The sequence below is a fragment of the Gorilla gorilla genome, chromosome 10 (genome assembly GCF_029281585.2).
Source record: "Gorilla gorilla gorilla isolate KB3781 chromosome 10, NHGRI_mGorGor1-v2.1_pri, whole genome shotgun sequence".
Taxonomy (NCBI): domain Eukaryota; kingdom Metazoa; phylum Chordata; class Mammalia; order Primates; family Hominidae; genus Gorilla; species Gorilla gorilla.
Window position 1 is genome coordinate 76,237,146 of NC_073234.2, and position 15,663 is coordinate 76,252,808.

General features: G+C 39.0%; 1 protein-coding gene across 1 annotated transcript in view; it reads right to left on the reverse strand.

The window, feature by feature from the left end:
• Positions 1-15,663, reverse strand: part of IRAG2 (inositol 1,4,5-triphosphate receptor associated 2) — a 111,687-nt gene that overhangs the window by 57,149 nt on the left and 38,875 nt on the right. The window contains exons 16-17 of the mRNA XM_055358031.2: positions 15,405-15,506; positions 13,953-14,116 (exon numbers count right to left, since the gene is read on the reverse strand). Of these exons, the coding sequence (XP_055214006.1) occupies positions 13,953-14,116; positions 15,405-15,506 (266 nt within the window). The remainder of the gene's footprint in view (positions 1-13,952; positions 14,117-15,404; positions 15,507-15,663) is intronic.

The following is a 15,663-nucleotide window of genomic DNA, read 5'->3' on the forward strand; positions in this document are numbered from 1 at the left end:
AGATCAGAGGAAAAAGTGAAAGTATTTACATATAAATGCTTCACAAATATAAAATCTTAAGCAAAGCTTATTGGTCGCTTAGCCTGACACCCTCACTTTACAGATAAGGACTTCTAGTTTCATCTTTTACACTGGTGTGTTCAGTTCCCACCAGCTGCATTCATAGCACTTAGCATCAGTTGCCAGTTACTCAGAAGATGGCTCTACAATGAGGTCAGGGTGACAGCTGCAACATTTACACATCACAGCTAGCTTTTACAGAAAAAGAAAGGAATGGGGTAAAGGTAGGGGGAGGGAAAAGAAAAGGAAAGAGAGCTTTGTTTCATGACCTTAGCCTTTCTCCTTAAGGGTTGTCAATCATAGTATAAACACGTGCCACGAGCACAAGAAGGACCGACCCCAGGCACAGATGAAAGCTGGCGGTTGATATTTCTACTTTAGTCCTCTTTTTGCTGAAGCTTTTCTCCCCATCACCCTTCCCCACCACAGATCTCATGGTGCCATTACGTTACACCTCATTTGGATCCAATTCTAATCTCTAAAACATGTAAAAGTGCACTTACTCTCTGTTAGCAGATGAGATTATTTAATGTGTGTTACATGCCAGTACATCAATGATTATCTGGAAACAATCTGACTTGAATATGGACCTTAACTCAAAGTGGTGATAAATGTTGGGAGTTGCAAAACAACAAGGAAGACATTGTCAGCTGTAGGCCTTGTGCATGCCTCTCAAACGTTAACATTTAGTCAGAATGCCACTGCACACTGGCACAAATCCAGCCCTGGTTACACGAAGGACCACATGAGAGGCAAGAATGGTCTCACAGAATGCTTACCATACTGGTAAACAAGCAAACAAAATCCTAAGCAAAAATAAAAACTGCCTACATCACCACACTTTCCACTGAGCGTCCTTCAATAGCTTATAGTTGTCTCTCTCTCTCTTTTTCTTTAACTGTGGCAGGAACATTTAACAGGAGATTTACCCACTTAACAAATTTTTAAGTGTACAATACAGTATTATTAACTACAGGCATAATGTTGTACAGCAGATCTCTAGAACATCTTCATCTTGCATAACTGAAACTTTATACCTATTGAGTAGCAACTCCTCATTTCCCCTCCCCTAGCTCCTGGCAACCACTATTCTCTCTATTTCTATTAGTTTAACTGTTTTAGATACCTCAGAGAAGTGGGATCGTGCAGTATTTGTTGTTCTGTGACTCACTTATTTTACTTGGGATAGTGTCCTCCAGGTTTATCTATGTTGTCATATGTGGCAGAATTTCCTTCTTTTTAAAGGTTGGATAATATTCCCTTGTATTTATATACCAAATTTTCTTTATCCAATCATCCGTGGACATTCAGGTTGTTTCCAAATCTTGGCTATTGAGAATAATGCCGCAGTGAATATGGGAATGCAAATAGCTCTTCCAGGTGCTGATTTTAATTATTTTGGATAAATACCCAGAAGTGGGGTTCCTAGATCAGATGGTAGTTTAATTTTTAATATTTTGAGAAAACTCTGTAACTGTTTTTTTTTTTTTTTTGAGACGAAGTCTCGCTCTGTCTCCAGGCTGGAGTGCACTGGCGCGATCTCGGCTCACTGCAACCTTCGGCTCCCGGGTTCAAGCGATTCCCCTGCCTCAGCCTCCCGGGGGTAGCTGGGACTACAGGCACGCGCCACCAAGCCCGGCTAATGTTTTGTACTTTAGTAGGGACGGGGTTTCACCATGTTGGCCAGGATGGTCTCGATTTCCTGACCTCGAGATCCGCCTGTCTCGGCCTCCCAAAGTGCTGGGATTACAGGCATGAGCCATCGCACCCGGCCCTCCATAACATTTTCTATAGTGCCTGCACCACTTTCCATTCCCCCAACTGTGCACTAGGACTCCAATATCTCTACATCCTCACCAACACTTTTTTTTATTTGTTTTTTGTTTTCGTTTTTTTGAGACAGAGTCTCGCTCTGTCACCCAGGCTGGATGGAGTGCAGTGGCGCAACCTCGGCTCACTGCAAGCTCCACCTCCCAGGCTAACGCCAGTCTCCTGCCTCGGCCTCCCGAGTAGCTTTTTTTTTCTTTTTTTTTCTTTTTTTTTTCTTTTTTTTGAGACACAGTCTCGCTGTGTTGCCCAGGCTGGAGTGCAGTGGCACAATCTTGGCTCACTGCAAGCTCCGCCTCCCGGGTTCAGGCCATTCTCCTGCCTCAGCCTCCCGGGTAGCTAGGACTACAGGCGCCTGCCACTATGCCCGGCTAATTTTTTTGTATTTTTAGTAGAGACAGAGTTTCACCTTGTTAGCCAGGATGGTCTCGATCTCCTGACCTCGTGATCCGCCTGCCTCAGCCTCCCAAAGTGCTGGGATTACAGGCGTGAGCCACTGCGTCCGGCCCTTTTAAAATAATAGCCATCCTAACAGGTATGATACAATATCTAATTATAGTCTTAACTTGCATTTTCCTAATGATTAGTTATGTTGAGTATGTTTGTACACCTGTTTGGCCATTTATCGTCTTCTTTTGAGAAATGCCTATTCAAGTCTTTTGTCTATTTTTAAATCTAGTTATTTGTGTTTTTTTGTTGTTGTTCTTGAGTTGTAGGGGTTTCTTATATTTTCTAAATATTAACCCCATAAGTGAAGGACCTCTTCAAGGAGAACTACAAACCACTGCTTAAGGAAATCAGAGAGGACACAAACAAATGGAAAAACATTCCATGCTCATGGATAGGAAGAATCAATATCATGAAAATAGCCATACTGCCCAAAGTAATTTATAGATTCAATGCTATTCCTATTAAACTGCCATTGGCAGTCTTCACAGAATTAGAATAAACTATTTAAAAATTCATATGGAATCAAAAAAGAACCCAAATAGCCAAGACAATCCTAAGAAAAGAGAACAAAGCTGGAGGCATCACGCTACCCGACTTTAAACTATACTACAAGGCTACAGTAGCCAAATAGCATGGTACTGGTACAAAAACAGATACATAGACCAATGGAACAGAATAGAGAACTCAGAAATAGGACTGTACACCAGCAACCATCTGATCTTTGACAAACCTGACAAAAACAAGCAATGGGAATAAATGGTGCTGGGAGAACTGGCTAGCTACATGCAGAAAATTGAAACTGGGCCCCTTCCTCAATCCTTATACAAAAATTAACTCAATATAGATTAAAGACTAAGTGTAAAACCCAAAACTATAAAAACCCTGGAAGAAAATCCAGGCAGTAAAATTCAGGACATAGGCACAGGCAAAGATTTCACGATAAAAGCACCAGAAGCAATTGCAACAAAAGCAAAAATTGACAAGTAGGATCTAATTAAACTAAAGAGTTTCTGCACAGCAAAATAAACTATCATCAGAGTCAACAGACAACCTAGAGAATGGGAGAACATTTTTTCAATCTATCCATTGGACAAAGCTTTAATATCCAGAGTCTGCAAGGAACTTTAACAAATTTACAAGAAAAAAATATTAAAAAGTGGTCAAGCCAGGCTCAGTGGCTCACACCTGTAATCCCAGCACTTTCGGAGACTGAGGCAGGTGGATTGCTTGAGGTCAGGAGTTCGAGACCAGCCTGGCCAACGTGGTGAAAGCCCATCTCTACTAAAAACACAAAAATTAGCTGGGTGTGGTGGTGTGTGCCTGTAGTCCCAGCTACTCGGGAGGCTGAGGCAGAGGAATTGCTTGAACCTGGGAGGTGGAGGTTGCAGTGAGCCGAGATCGAGACCCTGCCATTGCACTCCAGCCTGAGCAACAGAGAGAGACTGTCTCAAAAAAATAAAAAAATAAAAAGTGGGCAAAGGACAGGAACAGACACTTCTCAAAATAAGACATTCACATGGCCAACAAACATGAAAAAAAGCTCAACATCACTGATCATTAGAGAAATGCAAAATCACAGTAAGATACCACCTCATGCCAGCCAGAATGGCAATTATTAAAAATCCCAGAAACAACAGATGCTGGTGAGGTTGCAGAGAAAAAGGTATGCTTTTATACTGTTGGTGGGGTATAAATTAGTTCATCCATTGTGGAAGGCAGTGTGGTAATTCCTCAAAGATCTAAATAGAGGTAGAAATACCATTTGACCCAGCAATCCCATTACTGAGTATATACCCAAGGAATATAAATCATTCTATTATAAAGATACATGCATGCATATGTTCATTGCAGCACTATTCATAATAGCAAAGACATGGAGTCAACCAAAATGCCCATCAGTGATAGACCGGATAAAGAAAATGTGATACATGTACACCGTGGAATACTACGCAGTCATAAAAAGGAACAAGGTCACGTCCTTTGCAGGGACATGGATGGAGCTGGAAGCTGTTATCCTCAGCAAACTAACACAGGAACAGAAAACCAAACGTCACATGTTCTCACTTATGAGTGGGAGCTGAATGATGAGAACACATGGACACATTGTGGGGAACACCACACACTGGAAGCCTGTCAAGCAGGTGAGGAGGGAGAGCATCAGGAAGAATAGCAAATGGATGCTGGGCTTAATACCCAGGTGATGGGTTGATCTGTGCAGCAAACCACTATGGCACACATTTACCTATGTAATAAACCTGCACATCCTGCACATGTACCCTGGAACTTAAAAGTTAAAGGAAAAAACAAAAACAAAAAACAACAACAAAAAATTAACCCCTTATCAGTTTTTTAGTTTACAAATATTTTCTCCCATTCCATAGGTTGTCTTTTCATTGCATTGTATTCTTTGCTGTGCAGAAGCTTTTCAGACTGATGCAGTCCAACATGCCTATTTTGCTTTTGTTGCCTGTGCTTTTGGTGTCATATCCAAGAAATCTTGCCAAGACCAATGTTATGAAGCTTTCCCCCATGTTTTCTTCTAGGTGTTTTCAGTTTCAGGTCTTAAATTTACATCTTTAATCCATTTTTAATTGATTTTTGTTTATGGTATAAGAGTCCAATTTCATTCTTTTGTCTGTGGATGTCCAGTTATCCCTGCACCATTTGTTGAAGAGATTATCCTTTCCCTATTACATATTCTTAGTATCTATGTTGAAGATCAATTGACCATCTATGCATTGGTTTATTTCTAGGCTCTCTCTTCTGTTTCATTGGTCTATATATCTGTCTTTATGCTAATACCATACTGGTTTAATTACTGTAGCTTTGTAATATATTTTGAAATCAGGAACGGTAATGTCTCCATCTTTGTTCTTTCTTCTCAAGATTGTTTTCAGCTATTCAGGGTCCCTCATGGTTCCATAAGAGTTTTAGGATTTTTTTTCTATTCCTGTAAAAAAATGCGATTGGAATTTTTGTTAGGGATTGCATTGAATCTATAGATTGCTTTGGGTAGTATGGACATTTAAACAACATGTTATCTTCCAATCTATGAATGTAGGATGCCTTTTCATTTATTTGTGTCTTCTTTAATTTCTCTCATCAATATTTTGTAGTTTTTATTATATGTTTTTTACCTCTTTAAATTTATTTCAAAGTATTCTTTTTGATGCTATTGTAAATGAGATTGTTAATTTCTTTTTCAGATGGTTCAATGTTGCTCATATATAAATGAAATTTATTATGGTATGTTGATTTTGTGTCATGCAACTTTACTAAATTTTATTCTAACAGGTTTTTTTGTGAAATCATTAGAGTTTTCTATAAATAAGATCATGTTATCTGCAGAGATCATTTTACTTCTTCCTTTTATATTTACATGCCTTTTATTTTTTTTTCTTGCCTAAATGCTCTGGCTAGTACTACACTGAACAGAAGTGGTGAGAGTGCTCACATCCTTGCTTTGTTGCTGATCTTAGAGGAAAAACTTTGTGTTTTACCACTGAGTGATGTTCACCGAGTTTTTCATACATTACTTTTATTATGTTGAGATAATTTTCTTCTATTCCTAGTTTCTTAAGAGTTTTTACACAAAATACTGTTAAATTTTATCAAATGTTTTTTCTGCACCTATAGAGATGATCACAAAATATTTATGCTCCATTCTGTTAATGTGGTATATCAAGATAATCAATTTGCATATATTGAACCATCCTTGCATCCCAGAAATAAATCCCACTTGGTCGTGGTGTATAAGCCTTTCAATGTGCTTTTGTATTTGACTGGCTTATATTTTCTTGAGGATTTTGCATCATCAGGGGTACTGGCCTAGCTTTGGTATCAGGATAATGCTGGCCTCATGAAATGAATTTGTAAGTGTACCTTCCTTTTCCTTTCCTTTTTTTTTTTTAATCTTTTATTTGGTAAAGAATTTCAGAAGGATTAGCATTAATCTTCTTTAAATGTTTGGTAGAATTCGCCAGTGAAGCCATCTTATACTGGGCTTTTCTTTTTTTGGGAGGTGTTTAATTACTGAGACAATCTCCTTACTGGTTGTAGATCTTTTCAGATTTTCAATTTCTTCATGATTCATAAAGAAATATGATGGGGTGTATGTTTCTGGGAATTTTTCCATTTCTTCTAGGTTATCTAATTTGTTGGCATAAAATTGTTTATACTAGTCTTTTATAATCCTTTGTATTTCTGCAGTTCTAGTTGTAATATCTCCTTCATTTCTGATTTCGAGTCTTCTTCTTAGTCTAGCTAAAGGTTTGTCTGTCTTGTTTATCTTTTCAAAAATCCATCTCTTAGTTTTGCTGCTTTTTAATTGCTTTTCTATTTTAAACAACTTTTTGCTCTAATTTTTATTATTTCCTTTCTTCTGGGAAGGAACTTTGGGCTTAAGTTGTTCTTTTTCTAGTTCACTGAAGTGTAAAAAGTTAGGTTTATCTGAAATTTATTTTCTTTTTTAATAAGTGTTTATCACTATAAAATGCCCTCTTAGGAGTACTGCTTTTTCTACATCCCAAAGATTTTGGTATGTGCTTTTGTTTTCATTTGTCTCAAGTCTAATTTTCTTTATTTCTTCATTGACCTATTTGTTGTTCAAGAGTCTGTTGTTTAATTCTCACATATTTGTGAATATTTCCATTTTCCTTCTGCTATACATTTCTAGTTTTATTCCATTATGGTAGGAAAAAGATAATTAGTATGATTTCAATAATCTTAAATTTGTTACTATTTGTTTTGTGACCTAATGTGTGGTCTATCCTGAAGAATGTTCTATGTGCATTTAAGAAGGATGTATATTCTACTGCAGTTGGGCAGAATGTTCTGTGTTAGGTCCATTTACTCTCTAGTGCTATTCAAGCCTGCTGTTTCCTTATTGATTTTCTGTCTAAATGTTCTATCCATTATTCAACATGAAATACTACAGTCTCTTATTATTTTATTGCTGTCTATGTCTTCTATTTCCCCCTTCAGTTCTGTCAGTGTTTGCTTTATATATTTAGGTTCTCTAATGTTGGGTGTGTAGATATCGTATTTTCTTGGTGAGTTGATCCTTTTATTATATAATGTCCTTCTTTGTCTCTTATGACAGTTTTTGACATAAAGTCTATTTTGTCTGATATAGTTACCCATACTCTCTTTTGGCTGCCATTTGCTTGGAATATCTTTTTTCATCTCTTCACCTTCAGCTTATGTATGTACTTAAATCTAAAGTGAGTCTCTTGAGACAGCATACAGTTGAATCTGGGCTTTTTAAAATTTAATATGTTCAGCCCTCTATGTCTTTTGATTGGTAAGTTTAATCCATTTATATTTGAAGTAATTATTGATAGGGAAGGACTTACTATTGCCATTTTATTATTTTTCTGTCTGTCTTGTAGTTATTTTTTCCCTCTTTTCCTCTCTGCTTGCCTTCCTTTGAGTTTTGTTGACTTCTCCGTATTAATATTCTTTGATTCCTTTCTTTGTGTATCTGCTCTATAGGTATGTTCTTTGGGGTTACCATGGAGCGTACATAAAACATCTTATAATAGTCTATTTTAAGCTAACAACCTAAATTCCATCACATATAAAAACTCTATTCTATTACTCTGTCCTTCAAACACTTTATTATTGATATCATAATTTACATATTTTTAGTTATGTATCATAAACATTTTTATAGTTATTTTTACTTATAATACTTTTAACTTTTATATAAGAATTAAAAGTGATTTAACCGCAACCATTACAGTGTTACAGTGTTCTGTGTTTGTATTTTCTTTTTGTTAAAATTCTAACTTTGCACAGGCATTTTCTTCTGACCACGAGCATTTTTATGGGATTCTCTGTCAGGTAAGCTCTTTACCTGTTTCATTAGGGTCCGTTTCTGGAGCTTTATTTTGTTCCTTTGTTTGCAACATATTTTCCTACTTCTTTATTGTCCTTGACTCTTTTTAACTATGCATTAGAAAAAATAGCCAACTCTCCCAGTCTTCACACACTGATCTCATACAGGAGAAAACCCTTAATCAATCCAGGAAGAGATTCTGGAGGCCAGGGGTGGTCTCAAACACTCACACTAATCCAAACCACCATTTTTGTTTCTAGCAGCCCCCAGGCATCTAGAGCATGATGGGTCTCATAGTACTCCGAGACAGGTAAGACAGAAGCCATTTCTTTGGGCAGCATCCAGAAAAATTGAAACATTGGATACATAATCCAGCTCTTCCATCCTTTCATCCCTGGAAAGAAGCTGAGACCTAGGGCTTTTCACTGAGCTGGGAGTAGGGGCTCCAGCAAGCGCATGCATGCTAGTTCAAACTACCTTCTTCGTTTTCAGTGGTATCCAGGCATCTAGAGTATGCCAGGTCCCATTAGCACTATAAGACAAGTGAAACAGAAGCTAGTATCTTAGGCAGCCCCCAGGAAAGCTGAAATGCTGGACATGTGGTTTGATTCTCCTCCCCACCCCACCATGCTAGGGAGAAGCTGAGAGCTGGAGGTTTCTTTCCATTGACATGGCGCTAATCTAGGGATAGGGATTATGGTGAGGATTCCTCAGATTTTCCTACCAGCCTTGATGAAGCTGGATTCACTCTCACTCAGGATTCAGGAGCCTCTCAACTAGTTTCTGGGTTCTTCACAATAGGAATTTGTTCATGTATTGTTGTTGAATTCATGTGCTCCTGGAGAGAAGGAGGGTCCAGAGCTTCCTATTCCACCATCTTGCAGGAATCATTCCTCTTCTTTTTTTTTTTTTTTAATTTTAAAGACATCACTTTTATCTACTTTTCTCTCTTCCAGGAATAGTCTATATTCTCAAGAGTGTCCATTATCTTCCAAGAGAAAGCAAAAGGACTTTAAGGACCATCATAAATCCTTATTTATTAATACTCATACTTTCAATTACTTATATGTATTTTCACCAATATAACAACATGTTTTATGAACTTTATGAATCATAAGTCTTAGAAATAGCTTTCTAAAAATACTAGATGGGGGCCAGGCGCGGTGGTTCATGCCTATAATCCCAGCACTTTGGGAGGCCGAGGCAGGTGGATCACGAGGTCAAGAGATCGAGACCATCCTGGCCAACATGGTGAAACCCCATCTCCACTACAAGTACAAAAAATTAGCTGGGCGTGGTGGCACGTGCCTGTAGTCCCAGCTACTCAGGACACTGAAGCAGGAGAATCACTTGAACCCGGGAGGCAGAGGCTGCAGTGAGCCAAGATAGCACCACTGCACTCCACCCTGGCGACAGAGCGAGACTCTGTCTCATAAAAAAAAAAATTAGATGGTACCATCTGTTAAAGATATTCAACAGATGATAAACCTTTGAAGATTTTTCTCCCACAGAAATTTTATCATCATGTAAAGAGGTATATATTAGCTTGTGTTTGTGTTTAAATCCAACAATTCTCCCTGCCAACATGTTCGAATGATAAATCTTGATTTCTATTCCAGTCTGCATCTTTCTCAGACTTTGCTGTCTAAATAGCACACCATTTACCTGGTTTTCAGATCAAAAGCCTCTAAGTCAAGGATGACTCCTCTCTTTCTCCACACATATAACTTGCCAGCATGTTTGATCAGATCCACCCTCAAAAATACACTTCAAATTTAATAATTTCTTATCACTTCCATGACTATTACCCTGACCCACACTACATCCCTCACCTGGACTGCAGCAATAGTTCCTAAGTCTATAACTTTTTAATCATGAAATATTTTATATTTCAACTCAGTATACAAACAAACACACATATACATACACACACAGCTGAAACAAAAATTCAATTCAGCACTGCTTATTCTTACTATATGTAATGCACTCTATTATTTTATGTCTTTTTTTTTTAATGGGTCACAAACCAGTAAGTTCATATCAGAATGTCTAAATGGTTATCTGTTGTTGAAAACCTCTTCTCTGGCTTGGTGCTGTGGCTCATACCTGTAATCCCAGCACTTTGGGAGGCCTAGGTGGGCAGATCACTTGAGACCAGGAGTTTGAGACCAGCCTGGCCAACACAGCAAAACCCCATCTCTACTGAAAAAAAAAAACAAAAAACAAAACTTAGCTGAGCATAGCGGCATGCAGCTACTTGGGAGTCTGAGGCAAGAGAATCGCTTGAACTCGGGAGGTGGAGGTTGAACCCGGGAGGTGGAGGTTCCAGTGAGCTGAAATCGTGCCACTGCTCTCCAGCCTGGGTGATGAAGTGAGACTCTGTCTTGAAAAAAAAGAAAACAAAAGAAAAGAAAACTCTTCTTACTCATCTCACTGCTTTCACTTTCGCCCTCTATAAATAATTCTTCATCCAGCAGATCTTTCAAAACACAAATCACAAAGAAAGAAGAAAAAAATAAAAACAAACAAAAACAAAACACAAATCACATTTTTTCTCTGCTCCTAACCCTCTGATGGCTTCTCACCATACTCAATGAAATCCCAACTCCTAAACATGGACTGCAAAGGCTGTGTGTGGCCTGGCCCCTGTCTATCCTTCTGGCCCCACATCCTACCACTGCCCACCCCCCACCCTGCCCCAGCCATGGCGGCTTCTTGCTGCTGCTCAAAAACAACAAGCTCACTACAACCTCAGGCTCCTTGCACCGGCTCCTTGCTCTGCCTGGAACACACCCGGATCATCACATAGCTCACTCCCTCGCCCCACTCAGCTCTCTACTCAATTCGTCACTCCTCAGGCAGGACTTTCCTGGCTATTCTCTCTAAAATGCTCCTAGTCATTCTCTGTCTTCTTATCCTGATTTAATTTTCTTAATACCACTCCCTGACATTATATGTTTGTTTGTTTGTTATTTGCATCCTTTACTAGATGTTAGTTTCATAGAGGCAGAGATTTCTGTCTTATTTCCTATAATTGCTTAGCACCTGGGGTTGGGGAAGGGGTGGAAGCCAGGCAAAGAGCAGACATCCTGACGGATGTCGTACGAATCAAGACTTGTTTCCTCGCCAAGGCTTCTGAGAGAACTTTCCTGTCCATGCCTCTCTTTGGCCCACTCAATTATTTCCATTCTTCAGCATTAGAGCCTATTTGTCCCACAGCAGAATGGGAACCTTCTCTTCCTCAGTAAATAGCCCCTAAAAATTTACCTTTAATAAACATTTCCTACCTCATCTAAACAGAATTCTCTCTCATCCTCACAAAATACTCCATTCATTTTCTTTTTCTTTTCTTTTCTCTCTCTCTCTCTTTTTTTTTTAAGAGGCAGTGTCTTGCTCTGTCTCACAAGCTGCTAGAGCGCACTGGCACAATAATAGCTCACTGTAGCCTCAAACTCCTGGGCTCAATCCTTCCACCTCAACCTCCCAAGTAGCTGAGACTACAGGCATGCATCACCATGCCCAGCTCATTTAAAAATTTTTAGGGACAGGGTCTCGCTATGTTGCCCAGGCAGGTCTGAACTCCCAGGCTCAAACTATCCTCCTGTCTTGGCTTCCCAAAGTGCTGGGATTACAGGCATGAGCCGGGGCACCCAGCTATTTACTTATTCATAGCTAAAATCCACAGTCAAATTATTTTGTGTGTAGCCTTTATGTGGCTTTGTCAGTTTTAAATTGTGTCCAAAAGCCAGAGGTTATAACCATCTTATGCTGATAAGGAGTATTTTGCCCAATGCCAGGTTCCCAGAATATTTTTAAAGAATCTTGTATCAGATTTAACAAGTCGATGGTGGGAGATCAACCATTGAAAGGACACAGGTTCTGAAGTCAGACAGAACTAGGACTGAATCCCAGCTGTCACTTAATCCCAGCTGGGTGACCTTAGGCAAATTATGGAACCTCTCTGGAGATAAATATATGTCAGATTCTTAGCACTACATCTGACACAGTAGCCTCTAGACAAATGACACCTACTGTTATTTAACCGGGCTGCTTGTATGTCTAAGTAGGACAATACAGAAGATTCACTCATTTCGAGATGACATTAGTGCAGACCTCTCTCCAAGTAGTTCTTTGTTGCTAAATAGAAGAATGTTGCCGGGCGTGGTGGCTCACGCCTGTAATCCCAGCACTTTGGGAGGCCGAGGGGGGCGGATCACGAGGTCAGGAGATCGAGACCATCCTGGTTAACATGGTGAAACCCCGTCTCTACTAAAAATACAAAAAATTAGCTGGGCGTGGTGGCAGGTGCCTGTAGTCCCAGCTACTCGGGAGGCTGAGGCAGGAGAATGGCCTGAACCCGGGAGGCGGAGCTTGCAGTGAGCAGAGATCACGCCACTGCACTCCAGCCTGGGTGACAGAGTGAGACTTCGTCTCAAAAAAAAAAAAAAAAAAAAAAAAAAAAGAAGAATGTTGACGCTGCCTTTTGTGGAGACGGTATCTGTGTAAGGAAGCTGCGTGTCCACTTAGCCCCCATCTTTTACCACTATGGGGAAGTGTGGGTTCTCTGCTTCTTAGGGAAAGCAGAAGATCATTTTCTTGAGAGTTCCTCTGGTATTCTCTCTCTGGTATCTAGTTTCCTTATATTTGGGGGGAATAAAATAGTTTCTTCTGGCTATTTGCTTCAAGCTTACCTCAGTCTCTAATTACATTTTAAAATTTTGTTCAAGTGAAATATATACCCGTGTTCATTTGCTTATTTGCTCAAAAAGCATTTCTTAAGTAAGTGCTAAGTATGGTCCTAGCAGCTATATAAATGATAGTTAACAAAAGATATAATCACTGTGCTTATGGTTTCCAGGGTGTAAAAATTTCAAGAATTTCCCCATTATCATAAGAATTGAGGGTAGAGAAAGGATAAGAGGGTAAGTTATTTTATATTTGTTACCATCTATTCCCTATGACTCCATTTAACTGACATTTATTTAGTTGCCCAGTGCCCAACATGATACACTGAGGTGAAACATAAAACCCAATGGGGAGGAGCCAACAGACCTGGCTTCAAGTTCTAGAGCTTCCATTAGTAACTCTCAGGTCTTAGTCAATTCACTTTATCTCTTCATGCCTTAGTCCTCTGAAAAATTATGAGGTTACTAGAGGATCTCTAAGGCTTCTTCTGGTAAAAGATTATATTTTGTAATTCCAAATTCCTTCTCTAGGGAAAAAATAACTCAGTATACTGGTTTCCACAGATTTTTTTTTTTTTTTTTTTTTTGAAATGGAGTCTCACTCTGTCACCCAGGCTGGAGTGCAGTAGTGCAATCTCAGCTCACGGAATCTCTGCCTCCCGGGTTCAAGCAATTCTCCTGCCTCAGCCTCCCAAGTAGCTGGGATTACAGGCATGTACCACCACATCCAGCTAATTTTTGTATTTTTAGTAGAGACAGGGTTTCACCACGTTGGCCAGGTTGGTCTCAAACTCCTGACCTCAGGTGATTCACCCACCTTAGCCTCCCAAAGTGCTGGGATTACAGGTGTGAGCCACTGCGCTTGGCTGGTTTCCACAGATTTTATAGTTCGTCATTTGCAATTTTGAACATGTAAGTCAATTTCATACTATTTTACAATTCAGAATTATCAAACAGAATATCTTCTCTGAAAAAAGTATCATCTGAAATCAATGTATACAACTTGCAGAAAGTAAACTGAATGCAGTGGCATGATCATAAACATGTCATGTATATAAAGCATGGATTTCTTACATATAAATGATCATCACCTGGCAAGAAATTCTTTTCTGAAATAAAAATATTCCTGCCTGAATCTCTTCAAAATCTCTATTAATTTGGCAAATTCTTTATCAAGAGACTCTTTGTGGTTTCCCAAGATGTTCAGCATTAATATGCAAAGATCTAGCTTCTCTTCCATGATATTGTTGAATTCCTACAAGAAAAGTCACAAAACAAACCCCAGTACTCCAATGTTAAACACGGACAAATGACAGAGGCAATCTAAAAAGCTGTGGACATTCCATCTCAATGGCATACTGGATGCCAAAATTGTATGTCAATGAGTACCAATTTTCAATTGTATGTTAATTAATACCAATTCCCAATTGCCCAGAGATTGACTATCCTATTGGTTATGTCAATGTAACAAGTATGTATAAAGTGCCTATTATGTCCCTAAAACTGAGCTTTGCTTTCTTTTTCTTAAGTTTCCCCTGACAACTTCAGTAGTCATCACAATTACTTTAGAACAGGATGGGACAAGATAATGCAATAATATCAGTATTTACAGATTATCATATTCACATGTAATCTTAAAAAAATTAGATTGACTGTAATCCCAGCACTTTGGGGGCCTGAGGTGGGTGGATCACCTGAAGTCAGGAGTTTGAGATCAGCCTGGCCAAAATGATGAAACCCTGTCTCTACTAAAAATACAAAAATTAGCCGGGCGTGGTAGTGCATGCATGTAATCCCAGCTACTTGGGAGTCTGAGGGAGGAGAATCACTTGAACCCAGGAGGAGGAGTTTGCAGTGAGCCAAGATCACGCCACTGCCCTCCAGCCTGGGCAACAGTGAGATTCCGCCTTAAAAAACAAAAACAAAAAAAAATTAGATTGGCAAAGGAGTTGAAATCATATTCCAGAGTTTACCTTTTTTCTTTAGCTTAACTTAAGGGGCTGATGGATGCTAGAAAGTGGCTGGCAGTCAAGAAGTAGAGGTAAATAGGTGAGGGACAGATGAAAGAGATACCTTCTCATATGCTTCCTTTCTAATAAAGCTGGGAATAGCTACCTAAGAAGTTCCTGTTTTTCCAATGTTCTGCAAGTTCCTGAGATAGTAAAACCGTCAAAGTCTCAGGAATAAGATTCTGTTACACAATAATCATTCTTTCAAAGTTAGGCAATTTTAATAGGCTAAGGAAAAATCTTAATTTAGACTAGCCAATTCTTACAAGGAGATAAATGCATTTTTTTCATTAAATCATCTTATTTATTATTTTCTCTCCATCACATCTCACATATCTGCACACTCACTCTCTCTCACATATTTTCCTCACCCTCACACTCTTACACACCCCTGGACACACAGTCTATACTCATGATCAGACTAAGATAGCAGAAGACTGCAATAAAGTCTTAGAAATGGTACTGTATATACTATTACCTGGCTTAACAAAGTAGAAGAAAAACCAGGAAAATCACAAAATATAAAACACTTACAGTAAGCTGCTCCTCCCACTTTTCTTTCACAGTAATTTCTGGATTAGTTACCCACCGTCGAGAGTTTTCAATGAGGGTTGCAATTTTAGAAATTTCTTCGTGCTGAAAAAAGAGTTCCACATCTTCAACTAGGAAGACATATGCTATTATATAATCAGAATCCATTGAGACCAAAGTTCTACTATATAGGTAACTCAGGAAAATGCCAGAATACGTTCCTTTGCATCTAATGCCCCCAGTAACTTTCTTTTATTCCAGG